The 22,468-nt window shown below is 38.0% G+C and overlaps 2 protein-coding genes across 6 annotated transcripts in view; both read right to left on the bottom strand.

Moving 5' to 3' along the window:
- Positions 1-22,468, bottom strand: part of LOC139114563 (uncharacterized) — a 485,747-nt gene that overhangs the window by 93,022 nt on the left and 370,257 nt on the right. The gene's annotated exons all lie outside the window — the stretch shown is intronic.
- LOC139114561 (tyrosine-protein kinase ABL1-like) overlaps positions 1-22,468 on the bottom strand; it is an 82,046-nt gene that overhangs the window by 8,487 nt on the left and 51,091 nt on the right. For 3 of the 5 annotated variants that reach the window (XM_070676359.1, XM_070676360.1, XM_070676363.1), the window contains exons 3-10: positions 14,729-15,027; positions 12,796-13,068; positions 6,296-6,380; positions 4,498-4,675; positions 2,828-3,012; positions 1,649-1,801; positions 1,051-1,140; positions 649-666 (exon numbers count right to left, since the gene is read on the bottom strand). In XM_070676359.1, the coding sequence (XP_070532460.1) occupies positions 649-666; positions 1,051-1,140; positions 1,649-1,801; positions 2,828-3,012; positions 4,498-4,675; positions 6,296-6,380; positions 12,796-13,068; positions 14,729-15,027 (1,281 nt within the window). The remainder of the gene's footprint in view (positions 1-648; positions 667-1,050; positions 1,141-1,648; positions 1,802-2,827; positions 3,013-4,497; positions 4,676-6,295; positions 6,381-12,795; positions 13,069-14,728; positions 15,028-22,468) is intronic. The other 2 variants (XM_070676362.1, XM_070676361.1) reach the window with 1 other exon arrangement.

Here is a 22,468-nt window from a genome sequence, read left to right as displayed (position 1 = left end):
TGTTAGGGTGTCTTGTATGACAAACAAACAGAGACATACCCTCTAGGATAAGAAAGAATTGTAATATAACTTGATGGACCTGGCGCTCTGCGGAATTACTTAACTACAAATTTTGACAATTTTTTCACTGCTTCAATTGAGATAAAGAATGTTGACTCCACCTAAATGAATTTCACACATCTGAGATTGTGAGGAAATTCCTCTCACAGTGCAGAATTTAGAGAAAGTTCGCAGTTTGACCTATTACATGTATGGTTTTGGTTTCATTGTACATGTGTGCATTATACAGACAACAGATGCATCTGCATATTGTATTAAGCTGTCCATCCCCAACGCCCTGTGAACAGGTCCACAACCATCCATTCAGTAACCTTGGGTTTGGGGCAAACCACTGTGGTGAAATGGGTAAGCAAAGCAGTTGGCAAAATATAAAACAGCCATAAAAAAAACCATGATATTGGTGAATTTGAAATTGTGAAGAAACTGATAGGGTAAGATTCACTGAGCATATCATCCCTACTTTTGAATGCAATACACTGCCTGCCTGAGGTAAGAACAAAGGACTATTCCAAAGTGATGACAAATAAGGGGGTGAAAGCTTGCAAAAAAAAACTTTGCACAGTGAAAACAGAAACGGTGAGTACTTACTGTTAGAAATAACCATTGCTAATGGCATCACAGGTATCCAACATAAGTATAAAGGGGAAGAAAAAAAGAAATGGGAAATAAAATAAAACCAAACACAACTTAAAAATACAATGAGCTTGCACAAAGTTGAGAGTAAGGCAACTGAATATGCAAAGAAAAAAGCCACAGGCATCTCAAATATTATGACAGCATTGCAAGTAACACTAACCAAGTGGTTGTTGGTGGATTGACCAAAAACTGAAATAAGTTACAAAAACCTTTTCTGTGTCATTGTAGAAAAATAACTTTATGCTAATCTTAATGATCTCAATTGTTGTGCCATTTTGTCCTTTTCACTTATTTTTTGTTTCAAGAACTCTTCAAAATGGCTGAAGCTGTCGGGGACGCTTTCCGTAAACTCACCTTCATTGATGCTTGAGTTGTGAAACATTGAATTAAGGTCATCATGTGCTTCTTCAAAAGACGGTCTCTCTGTGGGATCCCACCTCCAGCCTGTCAGCAAAATCATATTGTCCATTCTCAGCACAGAAATACCCACTGCAGTATTCTAAAGAGCGCCCTCAATGGCATACATGATCAAAACTAGGCACTGCTGATAGTTTAATCCCCCAACAGAACTTCCATGAGTTGGTCAAGGAGTTTATCAATCCTTCAGATAGCCTTGTCAATTATAATTATTCCATGTATCATTAAGAGACATCTGGATTCTTTTTCCTATTAAGCCAAACCTTGTTCCCAGATGAAGTCCTCAACCTCACCAAAAGACAGTGCTTCACACTCTTTTGACAAAGCTTAAATGCTCGTATCAAATTCGTCTCCTTGAATTTTAGCATCGTGCAATTTCAAAGATACTTACTTTGATAATTTTACATTGAAAGGAAACACTGCTAGAGAAAAGCAGTGGAAAAGTCGATATGAAAAAGGCCTTCGAGATGTTATTTCCAGGATTTGTAAAACAGGGAGTTACTCTTTTCAAGACACAACCTGGTTTGTGACTTACATTTTTTCATAAGTTTATAGACCTTGTCGGGACATCCATCTGGTTTTTCCATCCTGTAACCATTTTCTAACATTTCGTAGACCTGCGTCAGTTCCACCCCTGGGTAGGGTGACATTCCATAGGTGGCTATCTCCCAAAGCAGGATACCAAATGCTATTAAAATACAAAGTTGACATTTGGGAGTTAACCTTTTGTAATGGCTTGCTTGGACATAATTTCACTGAAAATTATGTGGGAGTGATTTTTCAATAGTTTGACAAGTGAACGATGACATACCAATGGAGTATCAGACACATAAAATAATTTGAGTAAATAAAAGATTGGTATCATTACTGGTACTTGGCTGCTGGTTTTTTTTTTTGCAATTTTTTATGTCATGATAAACCATCTCAAAATAAATTCAAAAATCATAATTATGCATGAGATAAGAAATATAACAATTTGCTGTGCTGTAAAAGGTGACATCGTTCACCCCCAATTCCCTGTGAACAGGTCCACACTCACCAATGATAACAATAGGTTTGGGCCAAACCATGGTGGTAAAAGGGTTAAAAATTGCAAGAAACTGCAACGTGATCATTTTCATATGTTTCTACGTAAGAAATTTTATCATTGTCTGTCAGTTCTGCCTGAAGGCAGGGCAAGTAGGAATGTTTTGTTCATTACTCTTTCAGCGGGTTTCTGGATTGCGACAAATATGACAGATTTTTAAAATAATCCTAAATTGACAAAAACATGCTGACGGACACTAACTTTGTCCCTTTGAACCTTAAATAGTAAATACATCAATCTACAATGTTCTGAGAAACCATCCATCATGTTTTGAGATTGAACACCTCACTAGAAATTCATCCGGGATGCAATACAATAAAATGCCCTTATCTAAGCCTTGGACATTTCCCAGTTACACCATGGTATATCACCCTGTATATCCAAAATGTTAGATGACAGGATCAGAGGTCAACCCTGACTTGGTTTCCAGGAAAGAAATGAGAACTGATTCTGCTCTCGACTAGTGATAGCCTTTTTTCATGTTCACAACAGATGTCTTGATTACACTATTGTGACGCTAAAAAAGGGATAATGCATACACTGAGTGTCAGACCTCCCTCTGTGTGTGTGTGTGTGTGTGTGTGTGTGTGTGTGTGTGTGACGTTTCTGCCATTTACACAGACTTACCCCAAACATCGGACTTGATCGAAAACTTGTTGTAAGCCAAACTCTCCGGGGCCGTCCACTTGATTGGAAATTTAGCACCAGCGTGGGCAGTGTACGTATCGCCCGTCATCAAGCGAGCCAGACCGAAATCGGCCACTTTCAGAGAATGGTTTTCCCCGATAAGGCAATTCCTGGCAGCTAGATCCCTGTTTAAAGAACATAGATTCACAGAAATCGTTACAAATGCTGCTACAAATGGGTAATCAAGCGGTGTGTATACCACAAAGCACCCTAATTGCAAACACAAAATCCCTTTGTAACAGACACGGAAAGACACGCATCTGTATTTCAAAAAATCCTTTTTGCTTCCCTGTTATTAAGTCGAGGATTTCAGACTTTCTAATATCCATTTGTGGCACTCTCTGATATGAGCTAGCTGATTAGACAGAACCAGCCAAGTGAGAAAAAAGCCTATGTGTTATCATGATGCCGTGAGATAACTCCTTTTTGGCGACTTAGTTTCAAACAGAAAGGTAGAGTTTCAGAGGGATTTGATTGTGCATGCACATATGATTGTGAGTGAAACTTGAGAAACAGAAGACGAATCAGTTTTTGTTCTTTACAAGACAGAACTGAGAAGAATGAAAAAATAAGCCACTCTGTCAGAGAAACCTTCATGGATGGTTAAAATGACTGACTTTGACCTTGTGAGACATTGACTGGTTGAGCAGTATTACAATAAAGTAAACCCTAGCTCATGATATCAACCCTTCACAAAGGCTTTGTGAGTCATCAGAGATTTAAGTGAATGAATAGATTATTGAAAGTCCCAGTATGGATGTAATTTCACCTTTTGGACTCAATTAATTTTATGTCTTGCAGTGTTGAAGGTGCACGGCAGCGTTTGCTCTGCAACTCTGATTCCACAGTGAGTGATTTTGTGTCAACATGTGTGTATAACATGTTAGGAATATGTGTATTTGTGCATATGTGTGAGCATCTGTGAAAAGAAACCCTATGGGTTTGATGGTACAAACACACCCTGGAAAAGGAGTATCTTAGTAATTTGTTTTATTTACTTTCACTTATATCATCTTCCTAATTATCATATTTTCTTTGAAAAAACCCTATAAATCCAGAATATTGGTGTACTTGCTTATGTTGCCTATACTCTAACCTGTTCACCCCCAGTTCCCTGTAAACAAGTCCATACTCACCATTAATAACAATGGGTGTGGGCAAAACCATGGTGGTGAAAGGGTTACAATGCAGGTTGGGACTGAACTACCTGGGAGGTCGTTTTTAGTCTAGACATAGACCCTGGTTTGCCCTCATATACATATTCAACTATCAAAGGTGTTTTGTCAAGACTTTGAATGTTGTACCTTTACCTTACAATATGTATCATGCAAAAATAAACAAACATAAATGGGTGTGTTGAAGAGCAAAGAAAGATTTGATAAAGTCAACCTCACTGTTGAGGAGAAATAAAATAGCTGACTTGGGTTCAATGAAGTCTTGTTTGTTTTTGATGATGATTTACATACAAATGCTACAAGTATCATGGTGGTTAGGTTTGTAGATTGAAAAAAAAACATAACATCGTTAATTTCAATGAAGACTATGGCCAAGTACTGGAGATCTTGCGGGCATAACTGATGTCTCTTTTGAAATTTATAAATGAAAATTACCTGTGGATGAAATTCTTCTCTTCTAAGTAGGCCATGGCAGAGGAGACCTGGGTGGCGATGTACATCAGTGTGACGGCCGGCAGCGTCTCTTCGTTGTTCTCACGGAGGTAATCTAGGAGGTTGCCGTGGGGCATGAATTCGGTAATGATGTAAAACGGTGGCTCTCGCGTACACACACCTGTGCCAGGTAAGAAAAGCCGACACAAAATAATGACGCTGTTGAATCTGACATCGCTGACACTGATTTGCTTGCAAGCAACAACAACAACACCAGAAATGAAATCAGGATGGCACACGAGGAAAATGAAATCCAAAACTTATAATGACATCAAGCTTTCCCCAGGCTTGACTAAGGTATAGGGAAAAGATGCCTCCGGGTTTAATACATGAGTTCTGTTGCCTTCGTATAGGCTGGATCTATGTAAAGGTGACATTTTCAAAGCCCAGACGCCTTCATTATCAGGTATGTTGTGATTATAGAAATACTTAAAAAGGTCAGTTAGGGGTTGTTGAAAACTCATTTCTAAATCCAGGCGCCATCACAATCAGGTATGTTGTGATTGTAGAAATATTGATAAAGGTCAGCTAGGGAAGTTGTTGTACCCTCATTTCAAACGTCCTTGCAGGCTTTACTATGGCTGAATGAGAATTTCAACTCATGCAACCACATTATCATTGGTTGTAATTAATTAATCTGAAATTTCAATATCATTTGTAAGACCAACTTAATTTTCAACACAAAAACAGTCATTGAATATTCAATGGTTTTGCATAGCTAAGACGATAAATTCACCATTTTTCTACAGCATGATGAAATTTTTAATTTCACATTGAAATTTTCAATTTGAACATTTAGCAACAAAAACTCTAGGAATTGCCTTAACCATTTACTGAATGTTGCTATGCTGGGGATAATCTTAAACAGTATCAAAGTTTTACTGTGTTAAAATCAAAATGGTCAATTGAAGTTGTAAAGTTATACATTAATCACAGCTTTGAATGATGCATTGCAAGGAACCTCTGATCATGTAATTTTCAAAAGATCCACTCTGCACAGACTGCGAAAGCTGAACACAAGATTTGCTTACAAATTTGATGACAATTATTTTTCACGTGTATGTGTAAAATCCTTATCAATCAGTTTTTCATTATGTATGGTCAGGCTTCTGACACTGCAAATACCTGCATTTCTATGAAACATGGAACATATATGTGTAGGACAGTCAATTGAAATGATTTCTCAGACAGTACGTAGAGTCTTTTATAATACCCGAATGATAGAAACTGCAATTGCTTTTTCAGCTGATATATTCACCATGCGTATACCCTGACATGGATTCCTGTTTAATATCAAGGAAATCATTCCGCAAAAGTTCCTTTTTATAACAGTACTTTTATTGGGTTAATTATTTTCTGTATTTCTGAACAGATAGGCTACGTATAAAGAAATCACTTTGTGTTTCCCAAATGGATGAGGCAGCAATGTTTGTTCAGGAGGAAAGCTAGAGTGCATCATATGGTCTTTTAAAAGGGATACCCTCAAAATTTGTTTGTTCTAGGAAGGACCTGTGTCTGCAACTCCTTCTGGAGAACAATGGCACATTCTCTCTTGGTCACTGCAGCCATATGTATTTTTCCCTGCTACAAAGGGGAATACACATTCCCGCACATTTTGTGAAAACACACGCGTCAACTGTAACAGTCCGTTTAATTGCCAATTCAATAAAAGTTTAATGCCCTACTAACACCATTCAAAATAAGTCTCTCTGGAAAGGAAAGGAACCCGGGCGCATCTTACCTAATAATTGCACTAAGTTTGGATGTCTTATTTCTTTCATGACGCTTGCCTCCTTCAGAAATTCTTCCACTTGCATAGTTTCTTCCTGCAAGCGAAAAAAGAGACCACACACCGAAGATTAGATGAAATATTAATACTGGCCCAGGCAACATGTCTGCATTCCTTGGAACCAGAGTCCTATTCCCAGTGGAATGTAAATACATAATCCTTTTTCTCATTTGGTTTGAAAATATACCTGAAGTATGCTTCAATGATGAAGGGGACAGTGGCACATAAAATATCTGATGTCGAATTTTGTTTTTCATGGGTTTCCTTCTGGAACTTGAAAATTATGAACAGACTGTGAAAACCTGGCTTATTCTTGTCTCTAGAGGGCGCTACATAGTCCCGAGTGGCAATTTGCTGGAATTCATTTTTTCCAATGTGCCGATTACATGTCAACGGAGAGTGGATCAACTCATGAAAACAAAAGGCCAAATTTTCGCAAGAAAGCAGTTGCTACCAGAGAAATAGCTACACCATCCATGCTGAACCAGGAACAATTTACTCATTATAAATTGATAACTTGGTGAAATCCAAATAGATTGCTTTCACAGCTCCAGTAAAATCAAACTTTAATGCACAATTTTCTAAATAATTGAATAAAAAATTTTTTGATGCATTCGCTGGCTGTACATGAAAGTATTTTCACCCAGCATAAAAACTGGTAAAAATCTTTTGAACAGTGGAAAGTCTAGATATCCACCGTGTTTCAGGATGGTTGAATATTGAGTATAACATTACTGATTAGATTATTTATAAAATTGTATTCTGATATCCCTCTGGTGTCAATAATTATTGAATTACTTCTGGTACGGTTCTTTCCTGCCTCCATGCATTAAACAACAATTTTCCTATCAAATGACAGCATAAATAGCTGTTTAGAAAACTACATCCCTTTCAGACAGAAGAAAACAAGCTTTTCACCATTTTTTTATTTTTTTGCATAAATCTATTGGTTAATCATCTTTGTTTTTATGGTGTTATTGTTTCAGTTGTTGTGAGATCTACATCCTCACAAGACATTTTTGCCTTCCCCCCTTCTATATATCAAAATTGTTGTTGAATCATATTCGTTTCTGAGTACTGGATGTTATTTCAATCACAGAGGGTACATTAGTGTCCTATGATACCAAGCTCATCAATAATGAGTTGATACGACTTGCCTGTTATTGGCAAATCATTCAAAAACCTAGATACACTTTTGTGTGAACATAGATTGAAGATCACTGCGGAGTATAAACTCTATCAATAAACCTTGGTGCCATTAAATTGATTGCGATGAAGATACCTCTCTTTTGTGAGTGTAAAAGATGTTGATGGTGATTTGAAAAGGACAGAAATGAATTCTGTGCATTTATATTGCTATATCCCATCACAGAGGGAATACTCCAGGGAATTGAATGTATGCGAAGTACAATGACACTGTGATGCCGACAGCAAATGGAATCCACAGCATGGAACAGAAGTTAGACATTCACATGCACTGTCTGCTGATGGGAAAACATGGCATGTAGACCATTGTTGTCATGGCAATAGATTTGTAAATGCCCTTTACAGACGGCATAGTGTACAGTGTGCATATGTGTCTGTAGAAGTATGTATGTACCTTCGTACTTTAATACGTATGCATGTATGTATACATGTATGTATGTATGTATGTATGTATGTATGTATGTATGTATGTATGTATGTATGTATGTATGTATTTACATATGTATGTATGTATTTATGTATGTATGTATGTATGTATGTATGTATGTATGTATTTACATATGTATATATGTATGTATGTATGTATGGATGGATGGATAGATGGATGGATGGATATATGGATGGATGTATGAATGTACATATGTATGTATGCAGGCACAACAGTGCTTATAGTGTATGTATATGTATTTATGTATGTATGTACGGATGGATGGATATATAGATGGATATATATGTATGTCAGTGCACATTTTGAAAATCACATATTTTGATACAATCTCACGTTCCTCTGTGGGATAGAGGGGGTGGGCCAGGGCCAAGTAGAAGACAGCTGCCACAATGGATACGTTTACACTGTTACAGCATAATACGATAGGAAACAAAACTTTCTTCTCGCATTACTCATGTCACCTTTGAACCCTAAAATAGTTAGTGCAGGTACTAAAACCTGATCAATGAGAATTATAGAATTACAGCTGTATAGCAGCCCACTGATATCATTTTACCAAGCAGGCACACTGCTGGTGAGGTAAGAAATACATACATTTCCTGGATGTCAACCAATGTCTTTGTACCAACATCTTCCAAACAATAAACATTTTGTCAACAGACCTACACACAGATGTTGACATGTTACTGTACGTGGCATGAGATTACAGACATGAAAATAACCAAAGTACATGAGACTGTGGATGGGAAAACAATCAAACTAGATTGCAAAAGCAGTATATTATAAGTTGCGAGTCCTATATCACCAAAGCATTATGCTGACACCCCCCCCTATCTCTACCCCTCCCATTATTTTTTCATACCAGTAGAATGGCAAGACCTGCATCCATGGATGGGGCAGTTGAAAGGTCAGTTGGGAAAATAGGTGGGTTTATGTCCACTACACAAACTGTAATGTGGAATTTGCCCCGAGGATAGTTGCGCTTTTTCATGCGTCCATCATGACCCTGTGTTATGATGAGGTTATCATGTCAGTGAGGTGGCATGGTCCATGTCACAACATGCACTTCATGTCACATAACAGACTGATTTTACAGATCAATGCAATTAAAAAAATGTCAAACACTCCATGTTTATTAGATTACAACCCACAGGATGGATGTCAGTTATGGAATTTACAAAATGCTGCAACACTTCCTGCGCTGCCTGGTCATTGACAAGAACAGCGTTTGTCTTTGTCTCTTTTGGAAGTCAAAATATTTTGTCAAAAAAATTAGCCACTGGCTTCAGAATTTCTTAACACAAATTATTGTATAGAGATTCTTTGCCGAAAGTGTGATCACACTTGGAGAACAAACACTGAATCACAACTCCACCACTCATTTCAAGATGACTTTTCATTTATTATGTGGCTACGCTTGAGTACCCCACTGACAAATATTTCAGTATTCAAGATTCATATAAACCTTACATAATGAGAACAATGGAATACGGATGTGGTTCAGACATGAATTATGTTGCCATGGTGACATGCAAAGACAGTCAAAATTTGTTGAAATTTTTCAGGACTATTGATGCGATTCAGTCAAATATCCTATTTATTCATCAGTCAAGCTGAATAATTCATTTCACTCTCATATATTGATATACGTCCAGAAAACCAATTTAGCAGTGCAGTATGAAAGGCATAAGATCATGCCATGCCAGGGCGCTGTTGAAAAATTCTGACAAAATGTCAGAAGTTACTGCGACTGTTACCTTTCAGATTTGTGAAAAGAGACATCTGCAAAATTTAGATGATAGAAGTTTGCTTGGAGCAGCAAATAATGCGAAGATTACCATTGAGTTTCTCATGGATCCACTATTATCTGTTTATAAATTTCTAGAAGGCAGGAAGGCATAATGAATCAGACAGGCATTTTTTTCAAATAGTTTTCACTGAGCAAATGCGAAGCCCTGTCTTTTTTTCCTGACAAACGACAATAAAATAGCTTAAAAAAATGTGACAGCTTTACACCTTCGAGGAAAAAGCATGGCTGCGTGATTTGTTAATCCAGAGAAGAATTTGAAAATGTCAACCCTGGGCTTGGTTGTCTATTTATAGCTGTTTTTCATCAGATCATAATGCAAGACCCAACTTAAACCGGCGTAAATCAAAACTGCTCACCGAGCCCGGCCAGCAATTGGTGAGTGACCCCGGGAGCAGACGCCAATCTAGCAGTGCCAGCTTTGTGAGTAATGAGTCAACGTTTGAGAGATTACACAGTCAAATTCATATTTATTTGATGTAGGTGGTTTTACGTGGTGAATTCATTGTCTACTGCCTATCAATTTTCTTTCCTGAGTTGTTCAAAGTTGACATCCTGACAGTAAAGCTTACTAGATCAAGAGATTTGCTTGCATCATTACTTTACTCTCAATGCATAAAATATATGTGAGCTAGGCAAGCAATATTAAACACATTTTTCTAACTGTATTCATATGATATATTGCAGGACAACTTCATGATATACAATCACATAAATTTTGACAATAAATATTCCCAATTTAGAATTGCTTTTCCAGATTTTCTCTCATATTCTGTTTCCCCTTGGCAAATGAACTGAAATTTGCCCTTCAAAAGATTTTCGAGCTGCAAAAAATTTCGCTAAGGTAGAAGCCATTATTTCTCCTGACTGCTTTATAAAATTTCACTGATATTTAGATAATCCTGCATACAGTCTTGTATTCAATATAAGTGCAATTCTGGTTGGCAAGGATATAGCTGATTGGGACTGGGTGATAAGAAATCAATAAATTTTAGTGAAATTCCAGAAAACAGGGCTGATGATTTCTTTTGCACACACTATTCTGGGCCGATAAATCTGATGCAGACAGTGTCAAGGAGACAGATAGGCGTGTTGCTCCAGGGCAGGTTTTAGATTTCCACAGTATGACAAATCCATATGAGCACATCATCGCCAGGTACAGTATAGCTGCCTCTGTGAATTGAAAGCAACTTACAATACAGCATGGGTACGGTGTACTCGCCGCCGACAATTCCTGGGCCTGGGATAATAGCTTTAGAGGATGTCGATATTGAAACTGAGAAAAATACGCAGACTCTAGTTCTTGAATCTTATGTCACAAACATCACAGCCGCCGACATAAAACTGCCAGAAATACTTTTTCTAAAGCTATATTCGCAAATGGTTCTGGTGACCTTTCGAAAATTTATCCCCCCCCCCAAAAAAAGTTCAAAAAGAATGAAATAATTCTTGTTATTCAGGTTCTTGCTGAGAGCTTGCTTCGGTCAACAACCTTTGTCTAGAAAGAAGACGCCCATAAGAATAGCCACGCCTACACGCTCTGAGAGAAACCTCATTGTTCGTCAGAAGGTTAAGAGGAAACAGAAATTTCTATCTCGGCAGACCTTCACGGGAAAGACTTGTGCTGATAGATTCACAAAGAAGTCAGGAAATTTTTACGTCCACTAACTACTTTGTAAATTTTACAGTCAAGATCGACAAAAGATTCATATTTCTGACAAATTCTTATAAATTCCTTCCTGATTCAAAATTGACATTTTGACACAGAACTCACACAAATAAAAGAGAAATATTAAATTTGTGAAATTTGTTCTTTTTGAAATTTTATTGTCATCAACCCTGACGTCTCCTGGCAAAGACTGCAACCCTTGTCAATGCATATATGCACATACTTTAATTCAGAGCAATATGACTCAGTCATAGAACAGTCTTCCAGTTTTTATTAAAATAAATTCTTATTCTGAACCCATCTTGCTAACAAAGGAGACAGACATTCTCATCCCACTCTGCCATTTTAATATAGAAACAATTAGATTCAGTCTGTGTCCTGTCTACCTACAGTATTATGATCTATTAAGCTGTCAATATCAGACTGCCCTCAGGGTAACATGCATAATTTAATTTCCGTAATAACTTTAAACTTCACCGTAGCTTTTTTGTAACAAAACATTGATAAATCAAAGTACTGTATTGAAATTGGAAATAGCCACAGATCAATATGGCTGGTTCAGGAACATAATTTGTCGTAAACAAAGCTTAAAGGAACCAATATGGAATGATAGATTAGACTGTTAGTCAGTATCTTGTGGAGGTGCATTTTCTTGATGGCTTACTTTTCCAAACCACTTTCCATCGATCATGCATGGATAGAAATGTTTCCATGTCATATCAGCTTCCATGGAAATATCAGTGTCCTGGCATATTGTTAAAACTTATACAGCAGCTGGTGACCGAAGCTGAGTCACTCTGCTATGGTGTGTTTTTGCAGGTGATATGCTTTATGTTCATCCAGCTTGCAAAGACATCCACCAATTGAAACTTTCAGATAAACTGTGGGCTTGTTGGATTCCTGAAATTCACCAATGCTTTGGATGTGACTTCCCATCTTGTATTGTTCCCTGCACAGTTTCCTTGGGTCTGCCTATTTTCTAAATTTGTGAGAATCGTTCGATTAAATTCCACCTGTCATTGTAATTCATCCACCTCACCAGGGATCACACTATTAGAAATCTGCTGATACAAACTTTGTTTGTTGCATTTGGAAAATAAATACAAACATTGTGAACGGTGACGGACATGGACAGACTGACCTGTATAAACATTTCTGAAAGGTCTCTTTGTGTCTGTACACACACATGTATATACACACACAAATATGCGTATGTATACATAAATACACATGCATAAACACCAAGGCAATGAAGACCTGCTGTAGCAATAGTATCCAGGTTTACAATTGTCAGTATCAAACCACAATCACATCATTCTTACCTTCAGAGTTTTCACAGCCACAGTTTTGTTGTGTTTCTTCCAGACGGCTTCGTAGACCTCCCCATACTGCCCTCCTCCCAGTTTATGTTTCATCACAATCTCCGTCCTCTCGATCTCCCAGTCGTCCGGCTGCGGCGACAGGCCGTATATGGTGGGCTTGTTCTTCTTGGGCGCCGGGTAGTGTAAAGTTGTGATGAGCCCGTCGGCGTTCATGGAATGGTGACGTACAAGTTCAGGCAGTGTGTTGAACTTGCTGTCTGGGGTCACAAACACCTGAGAAAGATGGTGAATTCAAGGCCAAGGTTAACTACAAGCTGGGGCATTGAAATCCAATATGTGTGAAAGTACCGTGAAATGATCTTTCATATCACGAGATAGACCGACTTGCATTTTACAATTCACAGTGTCTGTGCAGGTAGCTATACTATACAAGGAAGTCTTACATCAAGGGATTCTATCATTCTACAGTATTCAGTGTCTCTCTTTGACTGAGAGTGAATTCAAGGGCCATATGAGTGTTTGAGGTAGTGAAGGACTCTGCCTCAGTATCGTCCATGTGAATTTCTACATTACATGTATAATCCTGTGTTCTGTGGATGTCATACCAAGTTAACGCTATCTTCCTATCACAGAGAAAATTTCATAATTTTTGTAACTTGACTATATTTTCCAAAGTTTTCAGCAATTACTGTCCAATATTTGTCGCTCATTTACTGTGTCTACTAGCTATCACCCTGAGCCATCGTACTATCCTTGAATAGCTTGTTGGCTCTATCTCTGATGCACCGCGTTTTAAAGGATACATGTAGCGGTGAGGGCTAACTTTCCAGTGTTACAGCAGTTGAAGATTTTCATCATCAGTTTATTTGTGCCATGCTCAACCAGATTTCATGACTCTAGCTTCCTTGACACTTTGCTGTGTAAAGTGCCTTTTTCCTACCAAATTTGCAACACTTAACGCCAACGTGAGAAATATATTGACCCATTACCATAACGACCACATCATTGAGTTGCCACATATCACTGAAGTGATGTAGGTCAGCCAAGCATTTTTCAAAAACAGCCAGGTCAAGTAATCAATTTAAATCTACCTTGTAATTTGGCTGTCTAGCCTTCTCTGTTGCAAATTTTACTGTCTTCTTGTGGAAATTCTAATAACATGATCCAGTTTCACATGGAATTGACTTGCATATTCATTCATAAATACATCTGACAACCACCCGTGGTTCTAGCCGGATTACTTATGACATGAATTAACCTGTCTAACGCTCTGCACGGAAATGAAACGCTGGATGGTGGAAACGCTCACCTTTCAGAGCCATTAGTTAATTTTGATTTACGTGTGCAGTACTTTTGCCTGGGTTTATGCTAATAAAACCCATCTACAGGTGAATCATGCCTTGAATCAGTGATGAGAATTGTAACAGTGCTTTGCAGATACAGATACATTTGTATAACCAAACCTCTTCAACTTGCAACACAGTCTTAAAGACAGAATGGATGTCTGGGATGGATATTCAAACTCTAAAATTTATAATGCTTTGCTGAAATGCTACTTGTGTGGACTTATTTTGAAGCTTGTGGAGCCAACGCTTGAGATGTGCCCTCTATGGCAAATTCTGACAAAGTTCACAAACTGGAGCTGGCATTTTTATCTAATTGATGTTGCTAGCCATTTGGTAGAAATATCAAATGTGTCTGCTTGACTTTTGAATCGTAAAACAACCCATCTTTATTGAGATAAAGTCTGTACAGTTCTAATGTATGCTTATCACAGTTGATGATTTTATTGGAAAAGGATTGCAAAAGCTCAAAAATAAAGAATTTTTCACACTACTGTGGTAATATGTCAAACACACACCACTTCACTTGTTGCCAGTTGATGATGTTTGGTTGTATCAGTATCACTTCCTGCAAACACTAATTTCCTTACCTTCCCATCTGAAGCATTTGAAATCCTGTAATGGTACACACGCCCTTCATAGCGTAACGATATTGACAGCTGTCCTGGACTACTCTCGCTGTCGCGCACAAGAAAGCTACCATCTATTCCACTACTGAGTAAGTACTCCGCGGCATTCCGAGATATTCTTCCATGATACCAGGAGTGTTTCTCCAGGCTATCCGCTGGGGATATATAGCTGTAGGGCACCCATCCTGTCCTGCCGTCCCTGGCCTTGGCCTCTACCCACTCTCCACTTTTGTTGTAGTTCAAAATTATCAAAGCTTCACCTGTTGTCAGAGATAAGAGATGGGACGATAAATTTGATATAACAATCTATTTCAAGTATGTCGAGTTTAATTTTATCTGAATAATTGATCTCTTTCCTGGCTACTGATACAAAACTTATTACCAGGCAAGTCATGTACAGGGTAGGGCTCATCCGCCGTCCACAAATCATTAAAATCTGAAATGAAGTGTGCAGTAATTTGATATGCGTCAAACGATACAAAGTAATGAAATATTCAGTGATTACACGCAATCATATCAAATAAATCATGTGGAATGCCTGGGCATGGTTCAACATTGGATGTTGAATTCAGCACTTTCTGCGACTATGTGGATAGTCTTTGTGTGTAATTTTGTACAAGATGTGGGTTTGAGATTTATGCACACTCTTTAGGGTCTGTGAGTGAATGAGGGTACATGTATTTGTGTGTCTATGTTTGTGCATGAGAGAGAGAGAAAAAAAAAAGAGAGAAAACTATTAAACTTTAATGCTGCACCTTTGAGGAAGTCAGATACCGATATAACAATAGACAGCTGAGTTAGCTGTCTATGGCAAGAAGGATTTACAAAAACAAGGAAATGTGACACATAGAAAGTGTCAATGATGTCCACATATAATACTTCAAATGTACTACAGATGTTCAGATTTTATATAGAGTGATAAGTTTTAATACCAGATATATATCACACTTCATGTACAGCAACTTGTTAAATTCTTACAATGTTGCACTTTCTTGAAATATGACTTCCCAAGTCACACTTCATGATTAATAAATCCTTGGAGAAATCAAAATCTTCTTTCAACAACTCAATTTACAGACAGCTGAGCATCGTAAAAATCTAAATGAAGCTACTTTGAATTGCTTGTAATTGTCTACAATGCATGTTACTTTGATTTTCGTTCCAGTCATCTACATGCTAAATATCGTCACAGTAATTTGGCAAAATAATTGCCTGTATTGATCAGTGTCAAAGCACTTTCATCAAACTGGTTTGTACTAACATCTGGCAAATTACATTTATTAAAATGACATAATCTAATTAACTCAAACGAGCTTGTGTTGTTGACCTTTTTCTCCAGCACGGCATGAGAACAATGTTTCCAAAACCGCAGACGTTCCCACCACCGACACTGTCTACGTGCATTGCAAATGGCCACCGGGTGAAACGGTGAGAAAATTGCTGATAATATAAAATATGAAACAATGACAGCTGCTCACGTCAGTGTGCAAGTAATTACTGGGAGCAGCATGCCAGACTTGCGATAAAATTTTTTGCTTTAATCTTTCTCAGTTCATGATAGAGATAATGATTTCAGTGACATTTAGTATGACACTGGCTAACAAGCATAATCACTGACTCCAGAGAATCTACCCTTTATAATGAACTGTCTCTGCGGCTGAGAAAGTTAGCCTGATCCTCATCTTTGTCTAGCTGTGTTGATCACTTTAATATTCTTACTTTTTTTTTCTCTCCAGAAACCGACTCTGAAGAGGTTTGCGTCAGTAACAGTAATTTACCTGCGTGTGAACCGATTGTACCATACATGCCGGGTAATTTTATTTTCCTGGTTAAGGAAATATACTCTGTGGATTAATCCACAACAGTGGTGATATTTCTGCGATTTGCGATTCTCAGACTTTATATTTTTTCATAGGCCCCTCTCTTTTTGCTTTTGTCAAGTACTGACAGAGTGGTAGAGGAAATACATGTACACTCCTGTTTGTACAGCAGAACATTAGAGAGTGTCTACCTCTTATAAAATATCATCACACATCTCTACACAATCAGAGCAAAAAAACTATGCAAATTTTCTTCTCCATGGTCATAAAAAGAGAGAAATTTGCATGGATAGAAGGTGTGTTTTCTGTGATTTTGTACATTGGTGAGATTAATGATAGTAAATTGTCTTCTGTGCATCACTGCTGATGTTCAATTTAACTCTAATTTCACATCACCACACCTGAACCGTAACTGCAGGCTACTAGTTATACTGCTCAATTCCTCATTTTTCCCTAGGGTCAAAGTTCACACCCTACATATCGTTTCTAGCTTGATTCAGGTTTCTTGCCATCGAAACTCACTGAAACACATTCCATGCAATTTTACATGTCATACATTTATACCCTTCAGAAGTCAGAATGTGGAAAATTATTTTTGAAACTTCCAAATCATACTTGATATTCATAATCGCTGTTTTTTTATGACATATTGTGAATGGAACACAGATGTTGAAATACATTGAACGAGGGCAAATTATTGGGGTTGATCTAATACTATCTAATAATCTGTATTTTTATTTCAACGAACTTCCTTCCAACATGCACATAAATAGAGAATTGTACAGTCTTTCAGATTTCTATTGATTACATAACAGTTTGAAGCCACTGATGAAATTTTCTCTTCCGTATCATTATATTCATTACATGTAACATAGAATATGATCCACATGCAGGTAGTTCCCATGTATGAATATGTAGAAAAAATATCTTCTATATTATCCTAAAAGATGGCTATAAAATCTAAATGTTATTTACATGAATCATTTTTATGTTTTGTTTGGTTTTATTATGAAGGACAGCTATCAAGGACATCAGTACATTCTTGGCATACTCAAAGGAATTACCCTGACTTGTCCAGTTGAATGACCCGGCAATACCACAAATTGCACCACAAACTACCTGTGTCTATATTCACTTAAAAACCACAAATATTTCTGAGGTACAGCGAAGGGAAGCTTAAGGGAAGTTTTGCCTCATATTCTCGAGATAAGGGTGAGCTGTGATACCTGTACAAGACGGTAGTAGGAAAGCGTTTTTCTTATTCCCGGTAGAACAGAGCAGGAAATGAGGTGATTATTAAAGGAAATTAAAACATACCTAAAAAATACATGTCACCTTGTCATGCATGCAACAAATCTAAACAAACAACCTGATAGTCTCAAGCGCATTTGCAATCTTTTATTGGAAATTTGATTATTTGAATTCCAAGAACAAAATATTGATGCAATTTCCTGACATCTAATGTCAACACAACCATGGTTATACAGACAGTAGATGACAAGAGCTCTTTGCAGACTTTCAGTTGTAATATGTTGACAGTGTTCACGTTTGTCTCCTTTCACAAGCGGGCATAATTATATCACCCTGTTTTATCTGAAACATGATGAGTTATCGTTTATCGAAACACTGCCCTAATCCAGGTGTTATAACTTCCACCTACATGTCTGAAACCAGTACAAAAAATCTAAGTACCTGTGATGGAGAGTTGTAAACTGGTCATTCCAGTTGTCACCATAACTTGATACATTACCTCAACTACGCCTAATTCTTCTTTCTTTTTGTGGAAGCTATAAAACTCTCATATAACTTGTCATTCACCATAACTTGGTACTTTAGCTCAACTACTAATATTTCTTTCATTTCCTGGGAGCTATAAAATTCCCGTATATCATCCTTTCACAGTCTCATTATACATGACAACACAAGCATGTTAAATCGGGATTTGATTTACCTGTACTTGAAATACCACAGAATATGGGCATGGGAGTATGGGTGTGTCAGTGTTATATGCATTTACATGTATGTGAATTAGAGATTTCCACTCCACCTTGCTATGACAAAACAGGAGTCTCAAGTTCAGGAATTATGTTTTTTTCATATCAGCTTTATCTCTTAACAAACTGACTGACTGGGTAAACCTTTCACACAAACGGGACTAACGTCATGTGAATAGCCAACGTCAATGATATCTTATGAAGGAACCAAGGATTGAGGATTGCCATTTTTTGAAGAATATCTGTGTTCATTGAACCTATGTGATGTAGCACAAGTAACATGGTGAATGTATATCAACAGTGGCTATCATCACTGTACCTTGTTAATCATTGCCAAATCTTTTCAACTTAGAGAGCTATTAATACTCTATGCAAGTGTTGGTTTCCAGGAACTTTGTGATGGATGAGGCTGAAAACATAATGCTTCCAAAAGGCTATCGACTCCCTGGGAGGTAATCAATGCGTCATTTTCACTTGAAGGGGTTTGTTTATGGGTGGACTACGCTATGCTGGTCTTTCCTATCTGGGACTCTGATTGTGTATGTCTGTAAAATTCCAGTTTGAGTTAATAAATTTACACTGTAGTGGGAGAGGGATGAAGTTAAACTTTTCACATTTTCACAAAGATCATTAATGTTTGATTTGAAAGAGTGGAAATTGTTGTGCTGATCTTGTATTTTTTTACTTCCATGCATATCTGGTGTTTCAAATCATCATGGAGGATGAATTCTGTGTCACTCAGTGAATAAAAACATGAAATTTCTCACTTTTGCGTTGTATCAAGTGACAGATTTGAAACCATTGATCTGCAGGCTTTGATTGCCATCACTCTGTATAGATGTACATTTCATGAGTACTCTCTTTCATGACCTTTGACCTGACATGTGGCACCTTTCACTGACACCATCTCAAATCAATGGGTGATTCAAGTTGACCCTCTTGACACCAAACTTTCATTTGTCACTGATTCATTTCATCCCGTGACCTTCAGCCCTGCCCATTTCAACTGTTGCCAGCACAAATTACAATCACTATCCATACACACTGAGTCCCTGGTACCAAACTTTCGATTGCTATAAATACATTACAGGAGTGAATGTTGTCTTCCTTGACAGTAATGCATCGCATCATGTTTCATTACAAATCTTGGCAGAGTTCACAACAATTGTATTGGGGTTTGAAACCAGTCGGTCCGTTTCCCATAAAAATCTTTTATTGGCAATTTCTGGATAATCGAGAATGGTTTTAAATAGTTTAGCTACAAACAAAACACACTCGCCAGCAACATACCATTCCAAAACCTTTTCAGCATCACTGTTCCATTGTATGCTATTTTTGGTCGAAGACAATCGAAGACATCACAAAAAATTTTACAATAAACATCATCAGGAATGTTTCACAATGTCCTACATGTGCATTTATGGTGGAAACTTTAGAATGAAACCATAGACAGTCAAGAAACTTTCTCGACTGTCTATGATGAAACCAATGTCAAATCCCCTATCACTGACAGATTGCACAAAACAATGTGTATAGGCATCAAGGGCATTTGTCTCTTTCACACCTATTTCCCTGTACATGTACAATGGTCAAATTTCCGTTGCTGTGAACAATACCCTGGGCTGAACCATATTGGTTATTATAAATGGGTAGGGGACACTGCTTTAGAAACCGCCTTTCACTACATAAACACACCTTGCTCAGTATGCAGTGTTGTCCTTACATTAAAAGTAGCCGGGTAATTTAAGAAAGTAGACGGGTGGACTGCGAGGGAGCGAAGCGACCGAGCGGCGAGTGAGCGTAGCGAACGAGGGGGGGGAGAGCGCGAGAGGGGGGTGTCCCCCTCTCGCAAGGCGAAAAATGAAATTTTGGAGTGGAAATGGTGTTCTCTGGTGGCATCTGAGGTGACATTTAGCTGAGACTGAAACAGTACTTTTGTTGTGTGTCTTAGACGTGGCTTACATACAACAAAACAAACAAACATGATTTTGTTTTGTTTGTATTATTTATGACACACTTATGGTTTTATTTGCAGTGAAGATGTAACATTTAAATCACCCACTGTCTGCTCATTTCATTGCTCATTTCCCATTCTTCATTACCACATAGTTGTTTCCCCGAAACCATCAAACTCATTCTATTCTAATCAAAACACATTCGCTTTTGTTAAGAAAACATCGGTATATATGGGTAAGATAATTCACTGTAACAGTGTCGCATTTACGAAAAAAAATGCATATATAGAAAACTCATAACAATGAAAAAATGCGTAGAGAGTCGATCCAATGCATAATAATATTACGCATTGGATTGACTCTCTACGCATTTTTCATTACGCAAACGATAATAGTAAAATGTTTGCGAAGCACTCTCCGCGACTGAGCATAGGCGACAACCAGACGGGATGAGTGTCCGCTTGACGTTAAATTTGTTGCAACATTTCTGTCAATCACTCATTTTGTGTGGAAAGTTTCGGATTCTCTGAGTGTAGTCAGAAAAATCAGCATCGTCGAGTCAGAGGCACGTTACCATGTCAGCTGTGCCTATGAACTAACTACGTCGCTAATTTTCAGGCAAGCGATAGTTTTTGAAACTTATGACACAAAGTGAGTGATTGACAGAAATGTTGCAACAAATAAATGCAAACCGCGCACGATCATCGCTGTCCCCAAATTTGATCAAAGCAGATATGCAGCATGGCGTCGGAAGGATACAACTCTATTTTCTTTCAAATTTGAGTCCGTGAAAAACATTATTCAGAGGGTCCATCGAAATACACTATCGGGCAACCCAACATCAAGATGGAGAGGCGCAATGAAATTGAACCCATGCCGGAATCCAAGACGTATCGTCCTGTTGTCTTAAAGCAACAGGGATCAGCGCCACGATGAAGCGTGAACCGTGACGATGATGCGCGGTCGGCAACGGTCGGCAACACACATGCCTGTGACCGTGGATTCTGGTACGTAAAAATAATCAATGATTGAGAAATAAATACCCATTCAAATAAACAGTTGCTTCTAAAAAATCAGTTCTGGCTCGTTTATTTTAAATCTAGAAAATGCATTGGTATTGCTCTGAGAATAAGTTGATTTGTTGAGAAGAAGATCATACTCGTAGTGACCGTGACGTTGGCAGCCAGCGCGGCGGCGGAAAACAAGCTGCGGTCTCATGAACGTCGAATCGTCGATCAAAATCACATCTTTTCGGCGCTTTTTTCTCGCAAATTCAGCGAAATTGAAGTTTTTCATACATAACTAAATATATTTTTGGAATCAAGTATACCTTTCGAACGGGCTTTCTTCGGGAAAAAATATTCCATCGGCAAGATGCCAGTGGCCAACGCCACATTTCTTTTTGACACCATCGTTAAAAATGACCTAAGATGACCTTCATACTAATCAAACCAATTACACTGCTCGTAACAAAGACAACACCATATATAGGCGCGTCCATCAGCCAATCACGCTATTTAACAAATAAAAGATCGGGCTCAAAGAGCTAGCCAGAAACGGGTATTTAGAAACTGTTTTATGTTTGTGCAGTTCCATGCGGGGAAAGGGGTCGCGAAACTGCTAATCGTACGTGTGCCGTCTAACAGCTGGCAGAGCAATCCCGAAATTACAGGCCGATAAAAATAATCTAATGACATTAAAAGTAGCCGGGAAAAAATGCAAAACAGCCGGGTTATTACCCGGCACCCGGCTTCTAAGGACAACACTGAGTATGAACTGTGAAGATTTTGATAGAAATCCATTTTTACAACAAATTGATGCTTGTGCTATCATGCCACTATAGGGTGATGTACAGAATCTTCCTTTGGCTTGATAACCTTCAGAGCTATCACTGTGTACATCTCAGTGTTGGTTAAACAAAAAGTTTTGGAG

This window comes from Ptychodera flava, chromosome 16 (genome assembly GCF_041260155.1).
Source record: "Ptychodera flava strain L36383 chromosome 16, AS_Pfla_20210202, whole genome shotgun sequence".
Lineage (NCBI taxonomy): Eukaryota > Metazoa > Hemichordata > Enteropneusta > Ptychoderidae > Ptychodera > Ptychodera flava.
Note: the sequence above shows the minus strand (reverse complement) of the source record. Positions and strands in the feature narration are given on the sequence as shown.